The 25,740-nt window shown below is 38.2% G+C and overlaps 1 protein-coding gene across 10 annotated transcripts; it reads left to right on the top strand.

Annotated features, from left to right (window-relative positions):
- Window positions 1-231: 231 nt before the first annotated feature.
- Window positions 232-24,265, top strand: LOC125235651 (histone acetyltransferase Tip60). 10 transcript variants are annotated; one of them, XM_048142255.1, is made up of 15 exons: window positions 232-364; window positions 441-567; window positions 951-1,106; window positions 2,609-2,749; window positions 5,470-5,627; window positions 6,675-6,779; window positions 6,974-7,054; window positions 11,537-11,620; window positions 12,329-12,530; window positions 14,608-14,730; window positions 15,990-16,152; window positions 16,937-17,045; window positions 18,981-19,072; window positions 22,349-22,388; window positions 23,811-24,265. In XM_048142255.1, exons 1-14 carry the CDS (start codon window positions 320-322, stop codon window positions 22,353-22,355), a joined length of 1,593 nt encoding a protein of 530 aa, XP_047998212.1. In that variant the 5' UTR covers window positions 232-319; the 3' UTR covers window positions 22,356-22,388; window positions 23,811-24,265. The 10 variants fall into 10 exon arrangements, with proteins under 10 accessions (XP_047998212.1, XP_047998208.1, XP_047998214.1 ...); XM_048142251.1 differs by having other exon boundaries at window positions 18,969-19,072; XM_048142257.1 differs by lacking the exon at window positions 6,974-7,054 and having other exon boundaries at window positions 951-1,082; window positions 6,675-6,860; window positions 18,969-19,072.
- The last annotated feature ends 1,475 nt before the right edge of the window (window positions 24,266-25,740 follow it).

Genomic DNA, 25,740 nt, shown 5'->3' with positions numbered 1-25,740 from the left:
TCATGAAGCGACGCAACTTTTCATACAAATACGTAAGTCGACGAGCAACTTTGTCGCCCGTGGGCGCACACCCTTAGGGTGAACGTAGTGATTTGATCAATGCTCTTTGGTCGCGACAAAAAAGTCGCTTCGAAAAGTTGCCCGTGGGTGCACCCTCTAACGGCCATAAAATCCTCAAAAAAAAAGTATTTCTTTCAACTCAACTCAACTGACGTTACGTTAGTGACGTTCTGAGTGTTCTGACGTTAGTGTTGACTTGACAGTAGCTTGGGTTGTGAGCTTCTGTTTTTTTAGGATTTAATTGTAAATATTTAGCATAATGAACGAAAACGACGAGGAGCTTACTACATTTTGTGATTCAGCAGTAAGTTAACTTTCGAATGGTATATAATTTATTATTGTCTTCAACAAACAAAATTCAACTCTAAAATTGTTTCCAGGCTGCATTGGTAGAAGGCTGTAGATTGCCTGTTCGCATGCAGGGAGGCAATGACTGGCCTCTAGCTGAAATCATAAGTATTAAGGAGATTCGTGGGCAACGAGGTTACTACGTGCATTATGTTGACTGTAAGTGGTCTTTGTTTTATTATTAAACAGAATAATCATGTTTCTCTCTGTAGAGTTTATTCCAGTAAAGGATGGTACGGCAGTGTTTGTTTCGCGCTCGACTTGGCGGGGGCACTGCTGTGCCCCCCCCGATAAATCCACTTGAAGTTCACATTTTAATACATTGAATTGAGGTGTTGAGTACTATGAATAATATAATATTTGCTATGTGCAAGACTGGTGCTGCCGTCATTTTGTGGGCTTTTCCATTTTAAATTGTATGGAGTCATATTAGTTTAGTTCCATCGGCCACCGCTAGCATTAATGTCTGTTACAGGTTCTCCTTAATTTAGTGTGAGGTGGTGCGTGATGTGATATTATTAAGATTAATTATAAAATTTCAGTCAACAAACGCCTTGACGAATGGGTGTCCGAGTTGTGGTTGGATACTCGCAAGGTGCAGTTTCCTCGGAGAGATGGGGCGCCAGCACCTGCCGGCACCGTCACTCCAAAGAAGACACACATTGGATCAGGAGGTGGCATTATGCCTCATGTTATTAGTATGTGTTTTGCTGTTTTTAGTTTCAAAGACATCTAAACATGGTTGTTGCACAGTTACTTTCAGTTACTAATAGAAGTAGATGCTATATGCTTTATATAATATGTTTTAAGAATGCCATTGCCTTAATACTTCACTGGTATTGGGTGCATTCAACCTGATGCAGAAACAGATGATTGCAATATTAAGCTAATTGCCATAGCAAATGTGTTTTTATGTGTTAAATTATAAAATAACAATATTAATGAACAATACAAATACTGAATTATTTACATGAACTGATTAAAATGGGACTGGGCTGGTCATGTCTGCCGAATGAGTTGTGGGACAAACCCACTACAGTTTGCAACCCCTAAAACTCTGATCTGGTAGAGCCTGCCCGCAAAGGCAGGATTAAATGGCGCTCTTTGGAAGAGTGGCCAGACATACCACTGGGGAAATTGAGGAGACCTTTGCCCAGCATATCAACAATAATAAAATTTGGTATGAAATTACTTCATATTAAGAAAGACTTGAGAGATCTACAAGTGCACATCTGTGGCCCGTTTCTCGAAAGGTACAAGCTTTGTATTACAAATGTGTTTCCATGACAACCCATACGATTTGACAGTTCGCGCACTTGTAATACAAGGCTTGTACCTTTCGAGAAACGGGCCCCAGGGGCCCATTTTTCGAAACTGAAAGTTACAAGTTACAAGCGGAAGTCTCTTTCCAACTTGTCATATTAGACATTGCCTACCACTTGTAAATTGTAATTTGTAGCTTGGAGAAATTGGCCCCAGCAAGTACAATGCAACATACTATTGATAATAAAACTACCGTGAGACACTGACATATTATGATATTAAACATGTAATTCGAGTAACTTACGTAAAATCGTCGAAGATCGCTCGACATGTAACTACGATCCGCTCCGTAACGAGGAGCATTTTCATTGAGCACGCGCGATGCCGATGGTATCCCGATGCAGACTCCTCGTTAAAATCCTCCTGAAAATGCTGTTCGTTACGGAGTGAAACATGTCGAGCGATCTTCGATAATTTTACGTGAGTTACCTGATTTTACATGTTTAATATACTATTGATACCAGAAATCTTTTGTACAGGAATGTTATCAAAATGTTAGAAGGCCTCTGTAATGGCTTTTTCAATTACGTATTCTATCATTCATTAGATAATTATATAATTAGATAATTATATAATTATCTGTTCACAGAGGCATTCTTAAAATATTTATGCAATATTTAATGATTCATACATGTCAAAACAGATTTAATGGATATTGGAGCAAAGAATAGAAGGCTTTATTGCATGTTTTTTTTTAGTTGTAGCATGCTGCTATATAATTGGTGATTGATTCTTTTCATTTACTTTACAGCCAAATAATTATTGAAACTGTCATTTTGTCACATTTCTATTCTTTATGCCCAGGCAAAGTAACTCCTTTTTTTCACATTGTCACATGATGGCTGCTGCGGCTGTAAATGTGATATTTTGTTGGCAGATGATAGAGTCTGCAATGACATACCGAAATCTAGTAGTGATACGAGTAGAGAAGCTAGTGTGACCCCATTACAGCACAAAGCCCCGGAGAGAACACATTATGGCGAAGCGCTCAATGGTTCCATTCACAAAAATGCACCTGGTATGTCTGCACTTTATCTATATCTTTTTAATTTGTGTTCCTTGTCTACAGCTATAACTCTAGGGAAAATATTATCACTGCTGGTATTATCACTTTGGTTGCAGTGTGTTTTTTATTTATCTTTGTTTAGAGGAAAGCATAGTAGATTTTTTCTTTGTAGAATGTAGTTGGTATATGTGATTAATTTGTATGTAGAAATAACAGTAGTCTAGCAATGGTATTAAGCAATTAGATGTCGTAAATAGTGCATGAAATGCATAGTAGATTGTCTGTAACTAGATATTAGGCTATAACAAATGTTATCTGTGGATGTAAAGATGTTATATGTAGAGTACAGAGGAAGCAAATAGTTCTATTCACATAATACAATTTTTATTGTTTCATTTTCTTTATTTTCTGTGTTACTAAATGTCTGTGATTCTCAGTTAAATTCATCCACACGAATGCAGAATAAATACTTACTGTTCAAGCTCAATGTATGTGTGTGTTGCCATGTTCCTTATTTGCTTTTGGCATTCACTTATGTGCCTACACATAATATACTTATTTTAGGTATTTATTTTCATTCTCTAGGCTACTAGGTTTTTTACAATATGTGTATAAAAATAAAATATAAACACTTACAAAACAGTACAAAACATATAAACTAGAGCTCCTGGTCGTGACCGTGTTTCGTGTACCCGTAGCCGAATCTCCGTTGCCGTGTTACTCGGCAACGGAGATCCGCTCCGTTTGCTCCGTGTGATTCGGCTACGTGTAATTAAGATACGTAGCTACGTGTACACGGAGATACGTATCTTATTTATACGTAGATCGGATCCAGTCGTGACCGTGACATTTAGTGTAGATTTTATGCGTGTCACTAAGACCCCCGAATGTAATGCAAGGGGCGAGTTTTTAATTTCAGTTTCCATATTTTTGCATTTTAAATAAAGTTTTAAGAGTGATCAAAAATAATAAGATGCAAATATTATCATCATCATCATCATCATATCAGCCGAAAGACGTCCACTGCTGGACATAGGCCTCCCCCAAAGATTGCCACAATGACCTGTCCTGCGCCACCCGTATCCAGCGGACTCTTGCGACCTTCACCAGGTCATCAGTCCACCTTGTTGGGGGCCTACCCACGCTTCGCCTTCCGGTACGCGGTCGCCACTCGAGAACCTTTCCGCCCCAACGGCCATCGGTTCTACGTGCAAATATTATTTTGGAGGCAAAAATAATAGACCAGTACAAATTGTAAAAGATGTGTATCAAAAGAATTCGCGTATAATCAACGTATAAAAAAATAGGTAAAATTCTAATTTTCATTCACATGACACAGACTATAATTAATCAACTTTTTTAAAATAATCTAACATGTACAGTCAGCGTCTTATAGTTGGTAGTATCCGAAGTAGTCAAATAGTTTGTTATTTTTGCTTTCACTTAACTTTACAAACAATAGGAACACATGGTACTTAACAGGTAAATCCCAAAGCCTTGAAGGTATTTATTATCAATGGCCCGCAAACTATTGTTTGTTATCTTTATCTGCACGTGCAACTATTTCTTAGTATTTTCACCGACGAAAGACGGTTGTCCAGCCAGTAATAATATTTATGAACAACGGTGTATATTATTATTTCACTTAAAATACTTTTAAATTGTTGAATTGGTCTACCTGTAGCATTTCTTACTAGGGAGTAAATATTAATTAGAGATATTAATATATTTATTTGGATGGACTTTCATATTCATCGACATCCCCAAGGAGGTACCTAGTACCTACCTGAGGTGCGATTTTTGATTCTCATCGGGTGGCTTATTTCGTACTAAATAGTCATCGGCTGCATACAAAACAAGGCACCGGTGAGATTCAAAAATCCCACCAATACCACCTCTGGTTTGTTTTGTACAAACTCATAATGTCTGGTTATCAGAGAACAGAATAATACCAATATGTAATTACTTAAAAAACATCTGGAATCAAATCAATGCAAAGACCACGAGTATAACACATAATGCGAAGGGTCCGTTCGACACTTACAAGCTCTCTTTCAACAACCGAGCGGATCGGAGCCGAAGCCGAGATTCGCGGGAACGTAGCCGAATCCAGAAACGGATACGTATCTTTGACGTGACCGTGTAGTACGGGATCTTAGCACCGCCGGTGCTAAGGCTACGTAGCTACGGTTCCGCGTGTAACACGTATATCACAAGCCCTAATATAAACACATTATAAAAAACCTAACCTAGGGTGCCGCCAGCAGCGGGGCAGGACCCAAGCTGCCGGTGGTTAGGGCTGCAGAGAGAGGACCCGTCGGACTATCCGCGCCGTGTCCTAGATCACCGCCTTCTGCATCTGATCCCGCCACCTAGCGAGAGTCTCTTAAGATGTCGGTCGAGACTCTTCGGTATTCTTATTATTTTTGTGTGGGATAGATGGATCATCAATGTATTTTTTGTATGACATAGTTTTTTAGAATAAACATTTGCACCAAAGTTTTATTGCATCCAAACGGAACAACGGCGTCTTACAATTCTATATAGAAACCGTAGTAAATAAATGAGGGCGCCACATTGTCCCATTTTTAACTTTATACACTTAGATATAGCAACAATTTTGTACGGAAATTGTTCATTTAGTTACTTTTTTTTTCAAATTTAATTTCTACTATTTTATTTTGCAATGTATTATATTATCTATGAATGTTATAATAATGGTTATGTGTCAGTGGGCGGTACGCCGACGGCGGAGCCGCGGGCGCTGGTGTCGCGGCCCGCGAGCCCCACGCTGTCGGCGGAGGCGCCGCTCGTCAACGGCCAGGCGGTGCTGGCCGCCGCGCTGCACAACAAGAATAGAAAAAGGAAAGCTAATTCCATAGACAACGAGGTGGGTATTCTGTACACGATTATACGTCAAGCGCCGCTCGCCGATGGCAGAATGCGTCAGCAGGCCCCACGCTGATGGCTGAGCCGAAAACAAGAAAATAAAAGCTAAATTACGCTAAATGTGCTTATAAACGCACGCTGTTTTCTCCATCGGTCGGCACCCTCGCTCTAAAAAAGTTGGGCGAAGCCCGATGTTCATACTGGCGGCGCTTTCATAATGCAATGCCCTGTAAAATATATACATATAATGATTCAATTTGTTCTCTTTAGATTAGATTTCTTTATTTCATAATATAAATTACACTATAAATTTGCTACATGTCAAAATTATGTTTTTCTACTCGTCTACTGTAATCTGTCAATTAGGACACCACAGACTAAACTATAAGTGCCAACTTTTCAGTGCTGGATACTCTATGGCAGTTCCGACTCAACTATAATAATATATGTAATCTCATTATAGTTGACTTTAAGTTAACTGTAATAATTTCAAAAATAGAACATCATACAATTTCTATACTAATTTGCGATACCTGGCAAATTTTTCTGCATCTGAAATACATTTTTTTTTATTTGTTGCGTTATCGGCCAATCAGATACGGTTATTACAAACAATTGGTTGCTAGGTAATTCGATGTTGATACAAAGGTGAACGACGCTATTAACATTAATTTTAACTTGCATGAATGATGATATTTCCGTCCATTGACGATGAAGATGATGACTCGTAGAAAAAGTATTGTATACAATAGTGGTATAACTAAGCTTTTCACTCTCGTACCGTACTATTAGGCCACTCAGCAAGCTTCGTGGCCTAAACATGGTACTCGACTGAAACGCTTTGTATTATATTGTATAAAATACTATTATCTTCTCATCATGATCGCCAAAAATTACATAATAGATTCTAAATAAAAATAATTGTGTCTCCCAATAGGATCGTCATTTACAAAGAAAGAAAACACACATGCCAAGCTAAATAAAATTACTAAATTAAATTTAAGTTTTGCCCTGTTTTGTGACTTATGTATCTTCATCATGTTCACAGTCGGAGGCGGGGGAAGAAGCGGACGCGACCCCATCAGGCGCGGCCACACCGACCACGAGACCGCGGCAGTCGGGCTCCCTCGTAGCACACGGGCACGACGACTTGGTCACACGTATGAAAAACATCGAGATGATAGAACTCGGCAAGCATAGGATCAGGCCTTGGTACTTCGCTCCCTACCCACAGGTAAAAAATAGCTTTAAACTCTTCAGTTACTGATTGTTACTGTGACTTAATTTTAACCAATCACGAGACCGCGGCAGTCGGGCTCCCTCGTAGCACACGGGCACGACGACTTGGTCACACGTATGAAAAACATCGAGATGATAGAACTCGGCAAGCATAGGATCAGGCCTTGGTACTTCGCTCCCTACCCACAGGTAAAAAATAGCTTTAAACTCTTCAGTTACTGATTGTTACTGTGACTTAATTTTAACCAATCACGAGACCGCGGCAGTCGGGCTCCCTCGTAGCACACGGGCACGACGACTTGGTCACACGTATGAAAAACATCGAGATGATAGAACTCGGCAAGCATAGAATCAGGCCTTGGTACTTCGCTCCCTACCCACAGGTAAAAAATAGCTTTAAACTCTTCAGTTACTGATTGTTACTGTGACTTAATTTTAACCAATCACGAGACCGCGACAGTCGGGCTCCCTCGTAGCACACGGGCACGACGACTTGGTCACACGTATGAAAAACATCGAGATGATAGAACTCGGCAAGCATAGAATCAGGCCTTGGTACTTCGCTCCCTACCCACAGGTAAAAAATAGCTTTAAACTCTTCAGTTACTGATTGTTACTGTGACTTAATTTTAACCAATCACGAGACCGCGACAGTCGGGCTCCCTCGTAGCACACGGGCACGACGACTTGGTCACACGTATGAAAAACATCGAGATGATAGAACTCGGCAAGCATAGAATCAGGCCTTGGTACTTCGCTCCCTACCCACAGGTAAAAAATAGCTTTAAACTCTTCAGTTACTGATTGTTACTGTGACTTAATTTTAACCAATCACGAGACCGCGACAGTCGGGCTCCCTCGTAGCACACGGGCACGACGACTTGGTCACACGTATGAAAAACATCGAGATGATAGAACTCGGCAAGCATAGAATCAGGCCTTGGTACTTCGCTCCCTACCCACAGGTAAAAAATAGCTTTAAACTCTTCAGTTACTGATTGTTACTGTGACTTAATTTTAACCAATCACGAGACCGCGACAGTCGGGCTCCCTCGTAGCACACGGGCATGACGACTTGGTCACACGTATGAAAAACATCGAGATGATAGAACTCGGCAAGCATAGAATCAGGCCTTGGTACTTCGCTCCCTACCCACAGGTAAAAAATAGCTTTAAACTCTTCAGTTACTGATTGTTACTGTGACTTAATTTTAACCAATCACGAGACCGCGACAGCACAGTATAAGGATATATCAGTAGTTAATCTCCGGCAGCGGCGGCGCGGTCGTTACTACTGCGCAAGGTCACGCAGGGTTGTACATGTACAACGTTACTATAATCGACTTCGTACAATGTAAGTTGTTGTAAATCTAATAGGTACTATTAACTGTAAGTAGGTTTTAGTATAACAATACCACGTCATGACACCACATTAGTCAGTATTGAAGACACAAAAAATCATTATAAATATATTACTCTCATACGCGCAATAGTAGATTGTGTAACAATAATTGCAAAAGCGTTAATTTAAGTGTTCATTTTATATGTTTTCTCTAGAATACACCCAATCCATCACAATAAAAAAAAGATTCGTTTGAACTAGAAACGTAGGTACCTACTGTCCTACTCGTATTAGTAACTGTGTATGGCGCTATGCTAGTACCAACGCTCTTTCTACCTTTTTATCTAATAAAGATTCAAGTACGTATTTGTTTCTTAAATACTGACGAAATCATATTTACATAAAATGTTTGAATAGATGTTTGCACAATATTTAAGTAGGTACCAAACTTTCGAGCTAGATAGATCGCAGCATCTACCTAAATGTCGTTACGCGACAGTCTGGCCGCATCGTAGCACACGGGCACGATGACTTATTACTGGTCACAGTCTGGCTCCCTGAAAAACACACGGGCAAATGATAGAACTCGGAAAGCATCGAATCAGAACCTCGGTAAGCATAGAATCAGGCCTTGGTACTTCGGACAATGGCGATCAAATATAAGGTCCTAATTTATTAGTTGCAGATATTTTAACACATGATACTTTACATTAAAATAATTAACTTTAAATATAAATTAAGAAATCTTTTCATGTAACTTTTTTGATTTCATTTTCCTAACAAAAAAATTAATTATAATTTCGTCTAAAAAAAATCATCATGTGCATTATCACATGTCACAATAACACTGTCTGTCATGTCAACAATTGTTTGTTGTAAATGTCGTAAAGGTTCGGCGGGAAAACTGCACATGTCATTGAAGTGGCCAGTTACAGTTAAGTGGTACGTAAAAGAGGTACTAGAATCTGTTCAATGAGTTTTCATTTAATAATCACATAAACAGGGTGTTTTTACGTAGCAAATTTGTTTTTCCGTTTTCTCCAAAAAAACATCGTAAAAGCTATAATGTTTCACGGTTTAATATACTCCAGAGACCGAGTACTACTAGCTGTAAAAATATCTGCATCTAATAAATTAGGACCTTATATATGAAAGAAGCGCGTTCCTACGCATACAGTCTAAGCTTGTGTAGGTAAACGCGTACCATGCATGTATGAATAACGAAATAAAGAACAAAGAGGTGATAGAATTGTGGAAACATCGTATAAGACCCTCATACTTTGTTCCATACCCACCATAGAGGAATAAGTAAGGAAATTGTAACTCCATACATCAGTAAATGCGGGTTATTTGTAGGGTTGCAAAAAAACGGTTTTTTTTTCTAGCTTAAAAAAAAACATGAAAAAAAACCGTGAAAAAAAAAACAGTTTTTTTTCTGGAGTATGTTTTTTTTCTAAAGTACGAAATCTCAAAATTTGCAAAGTAGTTAATACTTTTATACGGTTTTTTAGACTTTTAATTGAATTAAAATGTACGTTATTGTTATTGAAACACGTTACAACTCACGAAAAACCGTTATTTTCGTATTATTTGTTCATCTGAAAAAAAACCATATTTAGAAAAAAAACCATGGTGCTCGGTTTTTTTTCATGTTTTTTTTCACAATTCTGAAAAAAAACATTTGGTTTTTTTTTTCTATTTACAACCCTAGTTATTTGTAGTGACGTCAAATAGCGTAACGTATTAATACTTCTACTTGTCAATAGATGTCGCGACGAACGAAGAGTCTAATGCTCGCCAATTTTTAGCTAATATTACAATAGTATCAGTATTCTGTTTTCAATTCCTTCGGCTTGTAATATAAGTTGTAAACTGTTCTAATAATAAATTTATGGTAGACGAGACACTGTTGACACCTAGTATCGGGTAGTGGTACTGATAGTTTACGCTATTTGACGCGTGATTGTCGCTACATGATACCCACAGTCCCCACAGACAATACCTACATAGCTTTGTTACTGTGACTTTTTACCAAAGGTTTTGGCAATGATAATCTGGCTCCTTCGTAGCACACATTGGTGACATGAATGTAATTATTTGTCTTCAGATACAGCCTCACAGATACCTAATATACTGACATAAATACATCCCCCATGAATACATAAATAAATAAAATAAATATTATAAGACATTCTTACACAGATTGACTGGGTCCCACGGTAAGCTCAAGAAGGCAACTCAGACAACGATATATTAATATACAAATACTTATATATACATAGAAAACATCCATGACTCAGTGCAGGAACAAATATCTGCACTCATCGCACAAATGAATGCCCTTGCCGGGATTCGAACCCGGGACCACGGCTTAGCAGGCAGGGTTAGAGATGTGCCAAACCGAAAATATCGCAAACCGGGCTGAACGGTTTGATTTTATACGTAAACCGGTTTCAACCCGGTTTGACCAAACCGAGTTGCTACGACGGTCCTTAGCGTATTAATGTAGCGGTTAGGTTTGGCCCGTGTGAAGCGATTCGTCAAAATTGAACACGAATCAAGTCGGTCGGGTTGAGTCGAGTCAAGTTATGCCCGAAACACATGATATAAACGTGTGTTTTTTTATTTATTTAAAACTAAATTAATGCAAATAAATATATTTCATTTCATTTCATCAAAATATTCGTAACGGAGACAGAATTCACAGAATATCGGCAAGGGCGGCAACGGCAGAATAGCGGGAGCATTTAATTACAGTTGTAAACTGTTATATTTCCCCATTTATTATTAGGAAAAAGAGCACCATCTGTTATAATTGACTTCAAACCAAAGCGAGTACGGTCGGGCGGACCGCGAGCGTGTTTCAGATTCTGGCCGTGGAGCCACTTCCGCGCGAAAGTACAGCTATCCTGCTTGGACTCGCTAGCTTGCAGTTCCGATACCGATATTGCCATTTGCCGGTTTCGTTATCAACATTTTCGAGTTGAGTCATGTGGGAGTGGGACCGATCGGTACGTTCGTTCGGCTGCGTTCCGTCTGCTCGTTGGAATCGGTTTGGTGAACTGTCAAACCGAGTCGGGCCGAGTTGAGCCTAACTCGGTTTGAACCGGGTTGGCAAACCGGGTTGACACATCTCTAGGCAGGGTCATTTACACGCTAGGCCAGACCGGTCGACAAACATCACCTTACATCATCTTCAAAACTAAAATTCATGCTGGGGCCCTATATATTTTGTGACTCTTCTCTTTCCGAATAGTCTATCTATAGTACTAAATACTAATAAAATAGTATAAGTACTTATTTTATGAAGGTGTTATTTAATTTTTCAGGAAATGGTGAATCTCCCCTGCATATACATATGCGATTTCTGTTTAAAATATAGGAAAAGTAGAAAATGTTTGGAAAGGCACTTGGTAAGTACCTGTAATATAGTATATTTACACATCACATACAGGTCGAACGCGATTAATTAACATTATTTTACCTTTTTTTTCCAACGTTTCGGCCAGGTTGCACTGGCCGTGGTCGCGGAAGACTGACGTCCCAGCAAAGTGTCACCGGAGATGTAAACACCACAAAACTACCCGATATTAATTTATATAAATGTTCGGGGTAGACAAATAAATATAATCTACCCGCTTTTAGTTAATGTTTATTTCCCACCGCACGAGACACAGCACTCACACCATCCGCGCACTGGTCCGAAGATAGATCTTTTGGTTTGAACATTTGAATCACTGGTCCCCATGTTGGCGATAATCTATACCCGTCTTCCCTGTTAAAGTTTTTAGGATATTTATTCCGGGGATAATAGTGTCGCTCGGTGGAAAGAACTTTGGGTTTGTGTAGCTCAATCCAGTGATTCGTTTCCGCAGTAAGCAAGTGCTCGGCGATTGCAGATTTCGAGAAAAAAAAAGTTAAATAATGTTAAATAATTGTAACTTACTGCAAACCAGTGAAATAATATGAAAACAAAGAAACTTTGATAGTTTTGGTAGACTCTAAAAGTCATTTAGATTAAAAATATTAAAGTGTCTAGTTGTGGAAATCCAAAATCTGAATGTATATGCTTCAAGTAATACTATTATCCGTACGTACATACCAATATATCTTACCAACAGATCAAATGCAAGCTAAAACACCCTCCCGGAAACGAGATCTACCGCAAAGGAAGCATCTCGTTCTTCGAGATCGACGGACGGAAAAACAAGTGCTACGCGCAGAACCTCTGCCTGCTGGCCAAGCTCTTCCTCGACCACAAAACGCTATATTACGACACTGATCCGTTCTTGTTCTATGTTATGACGGAATTCGACTCTAGAGGTATGTGTAAAATTTATTAAATTCAACGTAAAACTTCACTGGCCGGCACCAGATCTCGTTGTGAGCGACAGGACCCCTGGACCACTACAGATGTTTGATGTTTAGTACATACTAAAATTTAGTACCTATTTGATACTATTTGGTACCTGAGTACATATATTTGGTACCTCCACTGATATCGAAAAATCGAGCGAATAAAGTGGCCAGACATTCTGACGTCAGGATGTCTGGACCATTTTTGGTTTACATAGTTCTAGACAACACTACTAATTGATATCTTAGTCAATATTTACTACCTATTTGGTACCTGTCAATATATTTTTTTCAAATTTTTTTGGCGTACCAGAAAAAAGTTATGACGGAATTTAAGTTGTGAGCCCGGCCGTGCCCTTGAAGTATGTAGCGCCTGTCAAAAGTATAGAGGCAAATCCGCCTGCCCTCCTGCGCGCGTCAACTTAAATAGGAATTTAGTTTAAGTGCGTTTTCACATTATCCGATCCGATATCGGATGTCGGACCGATATCCTATACATTACAGGCGCCATCTTGGATTTTTTCTATTGAAATCCTTCCGACATCCGATATCGGATCGGATAATGTGAAAACGGCCTTAGGCACTCGCACATCATCTCTACTACTGACTAGTGGCATTAATATAGTCGAAATATAAAAGTAATTAGTGTAATTACACTAGTTTTCCATTTTCCTCCTGAGAGACCTAAACACGTGGCAACAGTTGGGCAAATTCTAGGGGGGAAATAGCATAAACTGTTATAATTAACAGCGTCATTGGTAATATTGGTATATAGGATGTATTTTGATGACGTGGACCAGTCTATGGTCCACGAGCTCCGTTATAGGGGTTTATCATATAAATAAACCACTGCTTTCGGTAACATTTGTTTTTTGCATCGATTAGTGTCAATTATGAATTAAGAATAAATACAAACATCAAATCAATCATCTACTATCAGTACCTACAACCACAATGCCGCCAAATCTGCTATACAGCTCTACAGCTGCTGAACAGTCGCAAAAATGACAAATTTCTCCGCCAGGAGATGTCTCTCAGGGACATGACATGACATTAGACGTTATTGAGACTGTAGGAGGTTCTCTCAGGAGGAAAATGGAAAACTAGTGTAATTACACTAATTACTTTTATATTTCGATTATATTAATGCCACTAGTCAGTAGAGATGATGTGCGAGTGCCTAAAAATAAATTCCTATTTAAGTTGACGCGCAGGAGGGCAGGCGGATTTGCCTCTATTCTTTTGACAGGCGCTACATACTTCAACGCCACGGCTGGGCTCACAACTTTAAATTCCATCATAACTTTTTTCTGGTACGCCAAAAAAATTTGAAAAAAATATATTGACAGGTACCAAATAGGTAGTAAATATTGACTAAGATATCAATTAGTAGTGTTGTCTAGAACTATGTAAACCAAAAATGGTCCAGACATCCTGACGTCAGAATGTCTGACCACTTTATTCGCTCGATTTTTCGATATCAGTGGAGGTACCAAATATATGTACTCAGGTACCAAATAGTATCAAATAGGTACTAAATTTTAGTATGTACTAAACATCAAATATCTGTAGTGGTCCAGGCCCCGTAGCCGAATGGCATTTCTCCGACGCCAAACGAAAGCGATACGCCGCTGGCTCTGTCGCGCCAATACGCAAGCGCGATAGAGATAGATATCTACTAGCGCTTCGTTTCGTGAGCGTTTCGTGAGCGATTGTGCCATTCGGCTAGCCACCCAGGGGTCCTGACGCTCACGATCTCGTTCTTCGACAAAAATCTCGTTTTCCCTCAAAAGATCTCGTTCTTCGAGATGGGATGTAAAAACAAGTGCTACGCCCAGAACCTCTATCTGTCTGGACAAGCTCTTCCTCGACACAAGACGCTGTATTACGACACCGATCCTTGTTTTATGTTATGACGGAATTTGACTCTGGATGTATTTAGGAAATATTTTAGAATAATATTTTCTTAGGGCTTAGTAAATTATGAAAGAAATCATCATTGTTACTTGTCAGAGAATTATCCTTAATTTGTTTTTTTTTTCAGGATTCCACATAGTAGGATATTTTTCAAAAGAGAAAGAAAGTACAGAGGACTACAATGTAGCTTGTATACTGACTCTACCTCCATACCAAAGAAAAGGATATGGAAAACTTCTAATAGAATTTAGTAAGTATATACATTTTTAACATACCCAGAATTTTAAAATACCTAGTATAATTTTCATGAACTTAGCTTTGCTGTCGCAGTTGCGTGCGATCTATGGTATTAAAGTCGAAAATCAAAAAATAGTAATTTAAAAATTTGCCCGTGATTTCACCACCCCCTTTCTTTCCGTGGGTGTCGTAGAAATTGACTTTGGGATATGGGTTAAATTGTGGCGTAGGCGAGAGGCTGGCAACCTGTCACTGCAATGTTACAGTTTCGTTTTCTTTCAACCCCTTAAGGGCAAGAGAATGATGAATGATGTGATGAAACACGATCGTTTACTAGCTATTAGCTCAATAGCTGTGTTCGTAAGAATACCTGGCGGCCCAGCCGAATGACAGTCGTTGACGCTAAACGCCGATCGCAACGCAGTCTGGCTCTGTCGCGCTTATACGGAAGAGCGATAGAGATAGTGCATTTGGCTACGTACCCAGGCGTATAAGCATGGTCGCGCGATAAATGATAAAACATCAGTAGGCCTAGCACATGATTGCCGCGGGAGTATGTCGCCGCGAGATAGACTACCCGTCCTTATGTCATTAATACAGTTAGAAGAAGACGTGTGATCTATCTCGCGGCGACATACTCCCGCGGCAATCATGTGCTAGGCCTACAGGCCGTCCCTATCACACTTACAAATAGTGCGATGAGGACGGCCTGGCAGACAAGGCCGTGCCGGCCAGATGTTTTATCATTTATCGCGCGACCATACTTGCCTGCCTGATGTTTCATCATTTATCGCGCGACCATACTTGCCTGCCTGATGTTTCATCATTTATCGCGCGACCATACTTGCCTGCCTGATGTTTCATCATTTATCGCGCGACCATACTTGCCTGCCTGATGTTTCATCATTTATCGCGCGACCATACTTGCCTGTCTCATGTTTCTTCATTTATCGCGCGACCATACTTGCCTGCCTGATGTTTCATCATTTATCGCGCGACCATACTTGCCTGCCTGATGTTTCATCATTTATCGCGCGACCATACTTGCCTGTCTCATGTTTCTTCATTTATCGCGCGACCATACTTGCCTGCCTGATGTTTCATCATTTATCGCGCGACCATACTTGCCTGTCTCATGTTTCTTCATTTATCGCGCGACCATACTTGCCTGCCTGATGTTTCATCATTTATCGCGCGACCATGCTTGCCTGCCAGGACTTTTTTTAATTATATTTGTCACCTCCAATTAATTCTGGGTTAAAACTTCCACAGGTTACGAACTGTCAAAGTTCGAAGGCAAAACAGGTTCGCCAGAGAAGCCGCTCTCGGATTTAGGACTGCTGTCCTATCGCAGCTACTGGGCGCAGACCATCCTGGATATTCTGATGCACAGCAAACCAGTTGGCGACAATGAGAAACCCATCATCACTATAAAGTAAGTATTATGATGGTGACTTTTGTATTTCTTCTTCAGTCGTTCCTTCAATGCTGAACAAAATGTCATTCTGTCGAAGACTAGGTCCCTCCATGGCCATCTGTTCCTCGCCAAGCGCATGGCCTCATGCATTTTTAATGGCATTAATTTGAACACACCATCTAGTAGGGGAGGGGCCTGAAGTCTCGTGCCATCAACTTTGCCCGTCATAATTATTCTCTCCAGGCTGTATTGTGGGCGACGTGAGATGTGACCGAAATAACTAAGGATTTGATCCTCGCATATTGTTGACAACCGGAGTTTTATGAGTAACTCCTCAAGTACATCTTGGTACGCATTGCCGTCCATGGTATTCATAGCAGCTGGTGCCAGCATCACAAACGTGTTGATTCGCTTGAACACATTTTCTCGAAGGATGGTCCATATTTCCTAAAATTTGTCTTATACAGGTTGTATTATAATAACGGGTCAGTGAGGGCAGCTATCAGATCCCGTGCTGATAAGCGAACACGGTTTCAGAATACCTTTCCTCGATTTGAAATGAATGAAAATTGGCGTTTACAGATTTTGGAAAAAACATGTAGGGTGCGAGAAAAAGGTCATTTTTAATGCCATTCAGGATCCTATCCCGGATCAAAAGTTTGTATTAGATAAATGATTCTTAGATAAAAAAAAATGTTCTTAAAAAACCACAACTCTAGAAAAACTTTTCCCATAAAATTTTTTTGACATCCATACTTGATTGCACGTCATCTTGTAATAAAAACCACTTATACTTTTCCAGTGAAATCTGCGAACTGACTAGTATTAAAAAGGAGGACGTGATAAGCACTCTACAGAACCTGAACCTCATCAACTATTACAAGGGCCAGTACATCATCTCCGTCAATCAGGTACAGCTGTCCCGCCTTCGCCCTTGCCGCGACCGCTTAAGAGTCCATAGTAGAATAATTACCTAAACATTCATAATCAATAGTGGGATCAAAAAAGTATCCTAGTCGGGTAACAATTTTTTTTTATTGAATTCGGTTAACACATCGAGCAAAATCGCATGCAATTTTAATTGCACTGTTAACTAACGTAGTGATTGAACTCGTATACGAGTACTCGCACATTGTAAATGGGCCCTCAACTACCTACCATTTTGACATTTCATATTTGGTGCGAAAAAACGAGAAATTCTTCACATATTCATTTTTGTGTGACTGGGCATTTCCATAAATTGGGTCCAAAAATTGGTGAAAGTTGTTAACAAAAAATAACTCGATGTCAGTTTTGTGACGACAATTAAGCATGAAATTTCAATAAAATATTGCTTTTGTGTTAATTACATAAACTTTAAGCAATAATCTACATTTAGAACATGAATAAAGTGGTTTTTAGACAAATTTTATACTTAATTGTCGCCACATAACTGACATCGAGTTAATTTTTGTTAACCCTAAATGGGGCAGGGGACATATATTTACCACCATAGTTTAGACTTTATTTGACAATTTGACAGAACTCTAATTTGACTAATTCCCGAAAGGGTTAACAACTGTCACTAATTTTGGGTCCCAATTTCTGAAAATGCCCGACTGCATGCAATGTATTAAAAGTGACAACTAATCCTTATTCTAATTTGGAAAAGGAAACTGCAAATTCATAACAAGACGTATATCCTCTATTGGCTCTTAAAAGGTCGCGGCAATATAAATTGTACTGGCCATCGGTAAAATCGAGTTTAATTTTGAGCGGCTTATTTGGTCCCGATTTCGACTTCTCCCTGCGCAAAAATTGTCTTTAAGTAACTGCTTGCTACATAATTTAAGATAGTCGGTTTTGGGAGCTTGTTATTTTTTGTTGATGTTAGACAAATCGACACGACGTGATTTTATATGACATGTAGCCAACGAAATCCTGACTTAAGGCCCACGGCTATAAATATGTACTTAGAAGAGTGTGTCTATACTGGCCTTTGAGATTTTTTACATTAAAGTGCTCAAATCCCAAATGCGCCCATACATCAAAAATCGGTGAACAAATTTTGTGTTCCAGAACTGTGTGCTCGATTTGATCACAATGATCCCCCGTCTTGACTGGCCCTTTGATGGATTTTATGCCTTGACTCGAGGCGCGCACTGTTTAGTCTACTTCCGTGCGTCTTTAAATTTGTTTATCTTCAACAATCCTTAACAAGTTGGCGTTTGTAGTGTGCCTAACCTAACCTGTTAAACTCAAATTGAAAACCCATATACAGAAGAATACTAACAGCGTAACGCAGTAATGCAAAATAGTGCAGCAAATTCGACCGCTTTAGTAGATAGGGACTTACGACATACATTCATTATTTATGTATGTAAAATTTTCAAAAGATACAGTATCGTCCTATGTCCATAAAGGTAATTTCAAATTATGGAGATAGCGCCTTGGTGACAAGAAGTACCATTTTGGTTAAAAACGTCACAATGATGACCAATCAAGCGTAAGTCTAATAACGCTCCATGAAAATGGTTTCGTAAAGCGCTCTCTGCTTTAGCCATTTAATTTGTAGCGATATTATTGTTTACTATTTTACGCTAAGGCAGGCAATCATGGTCGCGCGATAAATGATATCATCAGGCCGTCCCTTTCGCACTATTTGTAAGTGCGATATCCCGGGACGGCCAGATGTTTTATCCTTTATTGCGCGACCATGCTATCGCTGCAGTACTCTTTTGTCTATGCTAACCTAGCTGCTTGTTTTTTTGCACGTGTTTTTTTTCTGTAATGCCGATTTTATTGATGGCCAGTACGGTATCCCTTCCCGATGTGATATCTCTCGACTTACCCAGGAACTGATGCAGCAACATGAAAAGAGTATGGAGAAACGTACGCTGAAGATTGACCCCAAATGTCTGCATTGGACGCCTAAGGATTGGTCGAAACGATCCAAATGGTAAGTTTTACTACACTTTTATTAAGGATCCACTAAATTTTAGAGTTTTTATCGACGGTGTGTCCAATTATTGGCTATATTCTAGAGATAGACTTAGATATTGATTCACCAAAGCTGGCGTTATGAATAGAATGAGGTAATCTTACAATAAACACAATCAATATGTAAACGGGCTCTTATATGAAGGCGATCACTTGTTCTTAGCTACTTATTCGTTATAAAATATGATAAAACCGTAAATATTTTTCGGGGCCTCCCAAGTACCCCAGGTAAATTCACAAAAATTCTTAACTTGGCACGCCTAGATAGAAAGATGCATGGGTACTAAGCTAATAGGCTGGTTTTAGTGTCACGCGGACCGACCGCGCGGAGCGATCCGCACCGGACTAATATGTATTAAGAGGGCATTCATGTGAAAAATAGTGAAATCGCAACCGAGCGCTTAATCATACCACATACGGTATCATATTAAAGAGCTTTCCGAGTAGTTTACAAATATATAACATATTATAGGACTTTTTCTACTTGGTCTAACAAAATATGAGAAAATGTCCAGAAGTGGCAATAATTGTGACGGGGAAGGCTCGTTTTCAAAAAATTGCCAAAAATATATAATAGAAATTTATAATCACCAAGGCATAAGAGCAATTTTAGTAAACGTTGCAGATTAATTTTGTACGAAAATAACTCCGATGTGATGTAGATTTTCAAAGAAATTGTCACATAATTTTAAAATTGAATTCGTCTTAGCCTTGTTTACTCTTTTTAAAAACCTTATAATAAAAATTTAGTCTGAGAAGTTTGTAGTACAGGATATACGTATTATAAATTTACCAGTTTCAGTATTCCAAATTGTCCAAATTTTACAAATAAGATCGACTAATCCAGCACTATACCAGCAATTCCCGTCAACTTTGTACAAAAATTAAGGGAAAAGTTAAATTTGTTTTTAATAATTCCTATTTTGTTGATTAATTGAGATTTTATTAAGTTTTATTTCGTCATTAAGGTTCTCTAGTATCTATATTTTCTCGAATTATATTACTAAATGTTGGTAACAAAATAGGATCAATTAAAAATTGCTGACGTGGCATTGTACAAAGTTGACGGGAATTGCTGATACGCGGGTTTTCCTAAACGTGCATCAGAGAAAAATTCATAATTAATTTAATGAGTTAATTTTCTAAAGTCCAGTCTGATAAGTATCAAGATAATAAGATGCTCTAATTGAAACTTGAATTAAATATATCTATTAGATAACGGAAAGTGTAGTATTTCACAGACTAAAACTATCAATTTTACATTATTTTGACGTTTTTCTCGAAAGCACCCTTAAGTTCAGGGAGCATTTTAGAGTGGCGCGGACGGATCCGCGCGGACGACAACATCAACTTCATACAAATTGGTCGCGCGGATCGCTCCGCGCGGACGGTCCGCGTGACACTAACCAGCCATAATTTAGTTGACTAGGTATACAAGGTGATATGACAGGATCTCACTGTCAATGATTAGTTAATTCATGCCATTGACGATGACGACTGCTTTGGTGAAGCAGCCCGAACGGTCGGTCTCCAAAACCCCTGTGCACTTCAGTACCCATTTAAGCCTCCGCCAGACATGAGCGTTTTGAGAGCATGGCGTGAGCGGAGCGCGATGAGAGCGTGCTGCCAGCGCCCGTGTCGCGCTCACGCCAGGCTCTCAAAACGCTCATGTGTGGCGGAGGCTTTACAGATGTGGTTAATGTTTTCCATCGTATTTTCTCTGACTTACGAACCTATGCCTCATGCTACGTCAGTTAACTTTTGTACTTTTTGTAGGTATTAAGGGCCGGTTGCATCAAACCATTTGTTACCGTTAAAGCGTTCGTTAAATTTGATTGTATGGGAAGTTCCATAGACATCTGTTGCGTGGCGATGATGTGTCTGTCAAATATGGTTGATGCAACTGGCCCTAAGTCTGACTCAAATAACATCAGCATAAGGGGCATTCCACGAGAAAGTCGCTGACGACCGGTCTGGCCTAGCGCGTAGTGACCCTGCCTGCTACGCCGCGGTCCCGGGTTTGAATCCCGGTAAGGGCATTTATTTGTGTGATGAGCATCAGATATTTGTTCCTGAGTCATGGATGTTTTCTATGTATGTAAGTATGTATTTATCTATATAAGTAAGTATATCGTCGCCTAGCACCCATAGTACAAGGTTTGCTTAGTTTGGGGCAAGGTCGATCTGTGTAAGGTGTCCCCCAATATTTATTTATTTATTTATTTTGCCTTGTATGGCAGGTATATCAGTCAAATCCGTAAAGCTCGAGAAAATACTGCCAATTGGTTAACCAAGTCATGAAAGGTTGTCAGACACAACTTCGCTTTCTTAGCGTCTTCAGAAGTATTAATTAGAAGAATTGCATGTCGTAAGCGAAATTCTCGTGGAATGCCCCATAACACGTTTTACGTGAAAATGCCATGGTAAAACATTATCCACTACACCAGACTTGTTGATGTAGTAGTTATCAGAAATATTCATATTTTACAACCAATACACCAGTGGCCCGTTTCTCGAAAGGTACAAGCCTTGTATTATAAGTGTGTTTCCATGACAACCCATACGATTTGACAGTTCGCGCACTTGTAATATAAGGCTTGTACCTTTCGAGAAACGGGCCCCTGCTACACGTCGTATATGCAACAATCACTGTGGGGAATACGCCCAGCTGCTTTGGAGGCCGATGTCCTTAGAAATCCAGTTAGTTTTTCAAAATTATTGATTCTATTGGACCTCCCGATGTGTTCTTCTTAGATTACATTATTCATCTTACTCGCGAACGTGGACCGCGTTTTACAAATAAATATCCTGATACAGCTAAAAATCACATGAATTGTATTTACGTTTTCTTAAAAATTTTAAGTTAAGTTTATGTTGACATTGTTGACCGAAACGGAAGTGTTTCACAAAAACATTTACTTGCTCGCATTGCTTGCATTTACTTGCTTGGACGTTTAGTTGCTCCAGCTTAGGCTAAAATTGCAATTGCTGTCCGATTTTTTACCGTATCCACATTTTGACGAAAGCTCCGCCGGGTTTTTTGACCGAGACCGAACTTTCGATTGTAATGACCTGTCTAAACTAAAATTTCGGTCGGGTATTAGAAGTTTCTTATTAATATGACCTATTTCTTGCCGTCCACGATCGTGTAGTCACTCCGGTGCCGACACTAGATCCATCAAGACCTCTTTAATTTTTATTTCTGAGGGTAAACTTGGTTTTTCTTTGTCGCCAGTGTTTGAGGAGCTGCGAGCTATAACTCTGGCTTCCGACACGTACGCATTTTGTTCATTTTGTATTTAATCAAATATTCTAATGCAACTCATTTATTTATTGCGATCTCATCATCTGTCACTGCATTTTCCTGAAATTTTTCCACTTTTTATCAAATCACTAACATATTCGTACGTTGATTATTTAAAATTCACAACTAAGAGGAGTTTTTGGCATCTTTTGTATAGTTTGTCAAAAAAGTCGTGACATTCAAACTGTCTGCTCCTACATTTTATTAATTTTCCGCTTCTTTCTACTGAAGGAAATGGCTGGCAGATTTTATCTCTCAATATTGATGAAAAAACGATATTGTGTTTTGATTATAAAATACCTATCAGCCGATATTTATTTTATGGGAGTAATATTCTAACTGCAAGTTCATACAATTTTACTGAATACTTACTTAGTTTCTAAATAAGATGCAAGTAACAAAATGAGGAGTGTCTTTTCAAAATGACTTATTGTGTAAGTCACTAAGATTTATTTCTCTAGGAAGACATAGTTAAAAATAACCTCTCTGTTGACTTATAGAAATAAGTCCTTTTGAAAAGACACTCCTCAAATATTATTTATTATGAAAACAACACGGAATTTACTTATGTTGTTGTGAATTTTAAACGTCGTTGTAGAATTTGTAATTTTGTAGGTATTTCTTTCTTTATCATCTTAGGTATTTATTTGTATGCTTGTATATTAACATCTAATCTGTATAAGTTGTATTAAATGCATCTATTAAGAAATAATTATTACTTACACTTAATATACTTCATTGCTTTTCATTACTTATAAATTTTTAACCATTCATGGCATTGCTATTTTAGTTTGATCATATTTCTTCTAGGTTTCTTCCATTATTCTTTCGGCGAAATCATCTTCTCATAGTTCTCATATCTTCAATCCAAACAAATAATCGTGATATCTTTTTAGTACAGTACAGATACCTACAGAGATTTAGCTTTAGTAACTCTGTTGAATAAATAACTGATAAACATAGTAGAATGAGAGAGAAAAGATGAATTCGGCGAAATATTGCAATAAATGTAACACATGCAGATGTATGAACTCATATTATTCTGTAGCTTTCATAAATATAACGGCATGTTTTTTTGTATAATACAAGTATAATTTTTCAGCCCACATTCAGAACTTTTATTAAGTAACGTAAAGTAAACAAATCCAAGAAAAATAACAGAATTATTTCGTACGTCAATGTGAGTCACTTAAATCCTGAGAATGTAATGTAACTTTAAGTCAGCGACAAAAAATGTTTCGTTAAATATTTTTTCTTACTATATGTAAGTATTGTATCTATATCAAAGAAAATCAATATAATAAAAAAAAATATCACCTAAGTTAGGTAATATTTAGTTTCTTAAAAAGTAACTAACCCATGAAAATTATATAATAAAATAAAATGATTACAGGTAAATGAATTCGGAGCAATTCTTCACGGAAGAATAGGTATTTGTATCCATTAATATAATACCTAACCTGACTTCTCTGCGGGATTAGAATGATTCAGTGCAGATATACAAGGTGCTCGCGAGGAACCCGCATAACTTTAACCACGCGTTTCCGAGGCCAAAAGAAAAAAAAATGTTGTGATGCCAAAAAAAATTCTGTGTGTTTTTTTTTTACCTTTTTGGACGTATTTTCATATTAAAACTGAAGTTTATTTATAAAGTTGGCAATTTAAATAAGATTCTTAATTAAAAAAAAAACTATTTTTTTTGAAGTTTTTCTTGTCATATTTTGACATCTATTAATGAAGAATGTGAGACTATGCCCCATAATTGCGTATCAGCGCCGTTAAGAAGGCCTTTTGTACCGAGTAAAAATACGGTTTTTTTTAATTGACAATAACTCTGAAACTAGACGAAATCTATTAGAAATTGACCGTTTATATTACCTTTTTCGTTTTCCGTGATCATTCTGCAACTGCGTCGAAATATCGGGAGCTCGACAAAAATCAAGTCTATACGTCTAATGAAAATAACCGTGAATCATTCAACACTCTTAGACTAAATCTAGAAAAGTTTATATGACATTCTTAAAATGTGACCAAGTATACGCTGTTAAAGTTATGCTGGTTCCTCGCTAGCACCTTGTATATTGCAATTTATACCTAACTCTGAATTATCATGATACGTATACCAGTTTCTCCTATTCGCTGTGTCTATTTAAAATATAACATAACTGTGAAATAAATATGTTTACAGTAGGTATCTTTATAATGTGTTACAAGTTATAATACCAAAAAAAGTCCAAAATTATTTGACTCTGACAAGTTTCTCCGTACCTACCTACTAAAATGAACTTACGGGCATTTTCAGAATTTGGGACCCGGTCCGGTTGGGACAGTCACGTTTTGTGACGAAAATTAAACAAAAAATCTGTCTAAAAAATTACTTTTTTCACATTATCGCTCAAAGTTTATGTAATTAACACAATTTTGTTATAGAAATTAATTGTTTAATTATCGTCACAAAACTGACAGTGAGTTAATTTTTGTTAACAACTTACGCTAATTGAGGGGTCTCAAATTCTGAAAATGCCCTTACATACGGATTATGATGCTCCGCTTTCGGTACTAGGTAATTTAATGTTCCAATACATATTTTGTGAACTTCGTTGTACCTTATTATGAACATGATACCGACGGAATACTGTAGTACTAGCTTATGGTACAGTCACCATCATAAATAAGTGATGATTTCTGTACTTTGTCGCTTTTAATCGTTTGACAATTTCGTATGACATTTCAAACAAGACATGTGATAAGGTATAGAAGTCATCACTTATTTATGCCAGTGACTGTACCTAATAGACTATCGTATCCGTCTGATCAAGTTTTAGTATCTAATAATCCATTTTTAGAATCAATGCCCTTTATCATATAAATCATAATTTAGTTATTTGTTTTACAAGGCGGCAAAGTTCTTGTTTGATTGCACGTGCCGCATATGCGAGCTAGCGAAAGATTCCAATATCGAACCGCGAGCGTAGTCAGTGGTTCGAGAAATGGAATCTTGAGCGTTGCAACTATTGCGAGGGCTTCAAGGCACTTAGTTTAAACAAATTTGTAAAACATTTTTCACCCCAACAAGAGGAATATATTACATTGTTTATGATTAAATCAGCTTTGGGCATTAATTTTAAATTTATATGTAAATTACTTTGCAGTCTTGTGGATAAAATGCAACTTTGAACAAAAAATTACTTTATTTCTTTTGGGATATGTTACAGATCCTTTCCTAAAATGTAAAAACCAATAAGGTTAAAATATGAGGTCTCTTCGGCCAAACTCTATCACTTGTTTAATTCATGAATGCATTGTAATTAATAAACGAATAG

The sequence above is a fragment of the Leguminivora glycinivorella genome, chromosome 17 (assembly GCF_023078275.1).
Source record: "Leguminivora glycinivorella isolate SPB_JAAS2020 chromosome 17, LegGlyc_1.1, whole genome shotgun sequence".
NCBI lineage: Eukaryota > Metazoa > Arthropoda > Insecta > Lepidoptera > Tortricidae > Leguminivora > Leguminivora glycinivorella.
The sequence above is the reverse complement of the archived record's forward strand: the minus strand, read 5'-3'. Positions and strand labels throughout refer to the sequence as shown.